Genomic DNA, 6,000 nt, shown 5'->3' with positions numbered 1-6,000 from the left:
TAAAACTCAGATCCACCTGGAATGACTAAGGAATGGAAGTTCTCTATATGTGAACATTTTTAAACTTTGTAGAAGCCACAGCATTTTTTTAATTCCTAAAAGCATTTTAATTCCTTACTCTGCAAAACACAGACAGAAGAAAGCTGGTTGCATAACTGAGGTCAGAACAGAAGCTACATGAACCAAATGAAACCTTTCCTCCTAAAACAAAATAAACAGCTAATTTTCCAAATAAGGGGTGCAAGACCACAAGCAGCCTTAATGCACTGCGTTTATCCACTCTCAGGACTCATGTAATTACAATTTAATTCTAAGTGGTGTCTTCTGCAGAAGCAGGCAGACACACAAGTGCCTTTCTAATCCCCTTCGTCCCTCTCCAACCTACTGCTCAGTTACCTCAGAAAATGTTCCCTCCTTTCTTCCACACCTCAATATGAGCTGTCAGCAAAGACCTCAAGATGGGCGACTAAAATTGGTGCCAGAGAAACAACTCTATTAAGAGGGGAAATGGAGGATCTTTTGAAGCTAAATTAGACTTTCATAGCTAAACTCAAAACCCACTGGAAGTATCCTTGGAAGCCATATACCCATCCAACTTCTGATCTTCCCCTCAAAGCCTAAAGAAAGAATGCAAGAGATATACAATGGCATGTGATGACTAATGTTCTCAGGATTTTAGTCCTATCATCATTGAGTTACTTGTTTGTAAATGCCTGTTTCTCACACATTCACTCTATCTTCCCTTGGCTTATGACATACCTTCTCCTAATTTTCCTTGTACCTTACTTCTCTGATCAAATCTTTTCCAAGAACTCCTCTTGCCCTGCACACTTCACAGGTATTGGCACCACTAGGGTTGGAGCCTCAGCCCACTGAGTTTCCTCATTCTGTTTTATTATTCTGTGATACCATCTTAGTTACTTTTTTCTCGTTGCTGAGAAAAAATACCCCACACCCAAAGTTAAGAAAGGGAAGGTTTATTTAGCTCACAGTTCGTAGAGGTTTCAGTCCATAATCAGCTGGCTCCAAGGCAGGGTGGTGCATCAGAGAGGCAACCATCCACGGTAGCAGAGGACAACAAAAGCAATAAGAGAGGAAGAGAGGGGGAAGCAATCCTCTTTCCCTCCCTTATACTGAGTGTAGGCCACCAACCCTAGGGCAGGTGTAGCACTCACACCCCAAATCCCAGCACCAGACAATGAATCAATGACAAAGTAGATTCAGCTGCCTCTGAAAAGCGCCCCCATGACCACATGAAGCTTTGGGGGACATCCAGACACAAACCATAACAGATACCTTTTACTCCTAGGTAGGCAGATGATTCTCACAATTGACTCTCCCCAGAGGCAGATGATCTCCTTATCCAGTTCCAACTTGACCCAGGGCTTCATATCCATACATCCAAAACTTCCTGGACCTCTCTAGCTAACTGTCCCCAAAGAATCTCAAGCTCAATAAATCTAAAACTCACTGCTTTTCCTGCACACCTTTGCTATACTGTACTCTATCTCTTAGAAGTGTTTTTACCCAGCTACCCCTGCTCCAGACCCTAGAGCCATCCTAGACTCCATCCTCCCCCTTGGTTCCATCTAATCCCTAACCCATGTTAGTAACTAAGCTCTCCAGTCCATCTCATGCATTCAATCCCACCACACCAACCTTGGCCAGACTGTGGGACCCATCTGCCCTCTGCCATCTTCTCAAGTGGTCTCCCTGGTCCCCCTTCTGATCTCTGAAACACACACTGTACCTGAAAGGAGTCTACCTAGATGGCAAATCTATCCATGGAGAGCTGAGCACCTCAAATCCTTCCTCACCCTTATAGGTTAAAGTAAGGGACTCTATAACTTTTATTTGGGGGGTGTAGACCTTATCTTATCTATCTCTTCCCTGTTTCTTAAGGTTTGAAAGGGAATTTAAATTTTTTTGTTTTTGTTTTTGGAGGTTTTGTTTGTTTGTTTGAGACAGTCTCACTATATAGGGCAGGCTGGCCTTAAACTTGCTTGTGTATCCCAGGCTAGCCTCGAACTCATGGCAGTCCTCCTGCCTCAGCCTCCCAAATGCTGGGATTACAGGTGTGTACCATCATGCCTAGTGAGAATTCAGATTTTAAAAGGAATTACTCTCACATTTTTACAATCTATTTTTACATCAAATAGTTAAGTTTTCTTGCACCTTTATTAGCCATAGCACTGGTGCAAATCCATCTACATTACCTCATTTCATCCTCACAGCAACCCAAGAAAGTGAGGCTATTTGCATGCCTGTCTTACAGAGTGGAAAAAAAAAAAAAAAATCCCAGGTCTAAAGAGGCTCAGTAGATTTTCCCAAGAACATATAGCTAGTAAGTGGCAGAGAACAACTTTGACCAAACTCTGTAAACTCCTAACGTGGGTGTATATATCACACAGACATGACAGCCAGGTTGGCCCCTGGGGCTGAATGCACACAGCTGGAAGGAGACAGAGTGTGTGTTACGGTTTAGATCAAGAACTGACTGGAATCCGGGGACTTCAAAGCAGAATGTGCTACTGGGAGTGGGGATCTGGTCAGAAGAGGCAGGAACTGGGGGCTTGACCTGGAAGGGTGCATCTCCCTCCCCAGGTCCTCCTGGCTCCCCTGCTTCCAGCTGGAGCATCTGTCCTCTGCCCAGGCCCTTCCAATATTCCTGCAGCTGAGCTAGCTGACCATGGACTGAAACTGCTCAAACTGTGAGCCAAAATAAACCTCTGCTCCTGCAAGCTGTGAGTATTGGTGGCTGTGACTTGGTGAGGGAAACGGAACCTGGACAGTGTGAAAGAAGGAAATGGAAGTTCATACACCTATGGGTTAAAGATAGTATTGAGATGAAATAGAACTTTGTGGATTCACAAATCATTATCTGATATTCATCTTCTTCTCAATATGAAATATGACCTGCAATTCAACCAGCTACATATTCCATAGTTACAGAAATATGACATTGGCAAAAAAGTAAAGGATTCCACAACTATGGCGTATGCCTCTGGTGAGCCATTCACAAAGTTCTTCGTGTGATTCAGTTTTATAGAAAGTCATCTACGAGGATTTCCGCAAATCTATCTGATAATATTTGGACATTAGAAAATACTAAATAATATTTGGACATGCACAGTTGGATTTAACAATTTATAGTCCGTTTTGTGTGTGCTCAGAAATGAAGGCACACTGTTAACTTGTGTGAGTTTTCTTCCACCTACAACAGCAATTCTGTGCTTTAGGAAATGGGTATAATCACATTCTTCCCATCTGAACAGAGTCTGGCACCCACAGTCAGCCCCAGGCCCACAGCGCTCTGTTCCCACTCGCTCCCTAACGCGTCCCCCTCCTCCAACACATCCCCCTCCTCCAACACATCTGCCCTCTCCTCGCACCTCTGCCTCCCACCCTCGGCCAGGCCACCTCTGCCTCCAGCGCTGCGCCTCCCGGGCGGATCTGCCCAGTCTGCCTCCTCCGCACACCCTTGTCATCCTTTTCCTGAGGGAGGAGCCCAGGCCCTCCTCACCCTGGCTGCCCACAGATTTCTCTTTGCAAATCACCTCCTCCTCTTTGTTCTGTAGCTCCTCTCTCTCCGTTGGCCATTTTCCCAACCATTCAAATTTATTTTGTTTCCGCCACAGGAAAGGAAATGAAAGAAACTCACCCAGCCCCGTCCCCCAGGCGAGCAACCTGAGGGCTCCCACACGCCTCCCAGGGCCTTGCTGCCCGCACAGCAGGCGTCTCAGGTGGCCCCACCCGCATTCCTCTCTTTCCTTCCAGACCTGTCCTCTGCAGACCCTTCAGGCAGCCCAATCCCCAACCTAGAGATCGCACGGCACCATTTCCTAACTCCCTAAAACACTCCATCTCTCCTCTCAGCTCACTCACTCACTGGTATTCAATCATGTTTCCTTATTTTTTGTTGTCCAGCTCCCTCGTTCCCTGTCGAACTCCATACACATGCACTGCTGTGAGAGCGGCTCTTCTAGCTTCACCACGAAGCCGAGCAACACGAAGGCCTGCAACGGGGTGGGTTCTCGGTAAACAGGCAGTGATCGAGTGAATCACATCCGCTCATAAACGCTTCACTGTGGCTCTCAAGCGCCTGCATTTCCAAGTGGAGCTTTCTACTCCATTAGACATTCTAGAGTAGAATCAGACTTTAGTAGTAGCAGTTTGGGGATTTTTTTTTAAAGGTACATATTTTTTACCTTTTGGACGTCACTCGGACTTGTTCCTCAAAACTACAATTCAGATGTTCTGTCTTCTCATAGAAGTATTTTTCCACACACTGCTCTTCAAAATCATGAAGTTTTTTCAGATCTTCTGTACTCAAGTACAGTTCTGTGGAAATAAGGTTTATACGTATGAAAAAATCATTTTTTGCCCTTAATAGCAAGCTGATGCAGGGTACGCTATGGATCAGATATGCTTTGAGTATTTCCCCAAAAGGCTCACGGGCTGGCAGCCCGCTTCCAGTGCGGTGAGACACAGTGGTGGGGCCTTTAGATCCTGGGGCACCATCCTTGGAAGCGATTCGGACAGTTCTCACAGGGGCCACAATGGAGCAGGCCCGGCCCCTGCTGGCCTCTCACTTCCTGTCTCACTCTGTCACCACGCCCCCTTTACCATGTGTGCTCCCGCCCATGCCGTCGGCCATGTTCTGAAGCAACCGGAAGACCCTCACTAGAAGCCAACTATATAGAGCTGCCCAAACTTGGACCCTCAGCCTCCTAAACTGTGAGCAGAACGCACTGGACCCTCCCGAACAACATGGAGTTCAGAGGAACCAACGCCCATGCACTCAAAAATTTGAATTTAACCTTTGACTCCCCAAATGGGAGTTTAGATTCTTGCTGACCAGAAGCCTTCCAGATAACATAAACAGTCGATGAGCACATTTTATATGAGACATGAGTCTATGGTGAAAAATATATAAGAACAATGAGAGGTTCCCCTTTTTACTTTGATAAGCAATTGACTGGAGAGCTGGACCATGCATATGCTAATCAGCGTCGCAAGCATTTAAGGAGATGGTCACAGTACTGGGGCTCCCGACAACCCAAGAGGTGGTAGCCAGGGCATTACCACAGCAGGACAGTACCTACTGCAGTCAACCTTAGGCAGCAGCAGTCTAACACTGCATTTACACATCTGTCTATATTTCTCTCAACTTCAAAGGGCACCATGGATGGCCGTTACTTCCCAAAGGAAACAGGTATGGTTTGTGTTCATATACTTCTGATATACTTTAATGTTTTCTAATACTTGTGTGTATATTTTATGGGAGTAAAGGATAAAATATACTATTAACTACATATATTTTATGCATTCATGATAGATCTAGCTTTTCGTTAATGTTGTCATTTGTAGGTACTACAGTTGGTCTTTGCATATTTTCAAGTCATTGCATCTCAAAAAAAAAAAAAAGTCTGCAAAGAGATATGATATACGAGGCAGGGCTGGCAAAACTTCCTGGAGAAATAAACAGGATCTGTCAATGACAACATCCCAGGACCGCACCAAAGAATTCCCAGGAGCCCGGATATGGAACTTCTCGCGGACTCCCACGAGATGTGAACGACCTATAAGGAGACAGAGGCCAGGAGGCTCCAGCTCTCCTGACTCCTCAGGGTGACTCACCCTGTGTCTGCCAGACATGGGCTGTACTTTTATTTTTGCTTTTTTATCCTTTTCTCTCTTGTTCAGCCCTAGTTTGCTCTTAGAGCCTGTTTCTCCCTTACCCCTTCCCTCCTCACTTTCCAAATAAACTTTTGGCACCATCTCTGGCTTATCTCAGCCAATTCTTTGTTCAAAGCAAGAAGGACCTAGAATCCTTCTCATTGGCGGGCTATTTCTAAAGGGACTACCTGACAACAGAGGGATCCTCACAGTTCAAATTCTTGGTGTTCAAAAGTCAACTGTAACCTTTTTTCTTTATAAAGTACCTAGCCTCAGGTATTTTAGCACAGAAACATGAGTCCAGTAAGATGGGGTACAAGT

General features: G+C 45.4%; 1 protein-coding gene across 2 annotated transcripts in view; it reads right to left on the bottom strand.

Annotated features, from left to right (window-relative positions):
* The window catches only part of Trpm6 (transient receptor potential cation channel, subfamily M, member 6), a 144,330-nt gene that overhangs the window by 51,516 nt on the left and 86,814 nt on the right, over positions 1-6,000 (bottom strand). For both annotated transcript variants that reach the window (XM_005408321.2, XM_013506547.1), the window contains exon 25: positions 4,209-4,341. In XM_005408321.2, the coding sequence (XP_005408378.1) occupies positions 4,209-4,341 (133 nt within the window). The remainder of the gene's footprint in view (positions 1-4,208; positions 4,342-6,000) is intronic.

This window comes from Chinchilla lanigera, unplaced genomic scaffold (assembly GCF_000276665.1).
Source record: "Chinchilla lanigera isolate Chin_1 unplaced genomic scaffold, ChiLan1.0 scaffold00111, whole genome shotgun sequence".
NCBI lineage: Eukaryota > Metazoa > Chordata > Mammalia > Rodentia > Chinchillidae > Chinchilla > Chinchilla lanigera.
Note: the sequence above shows the minus strand (reverse complement) of the source record. Positions and strands in the feature narration are given on the sequence as shown.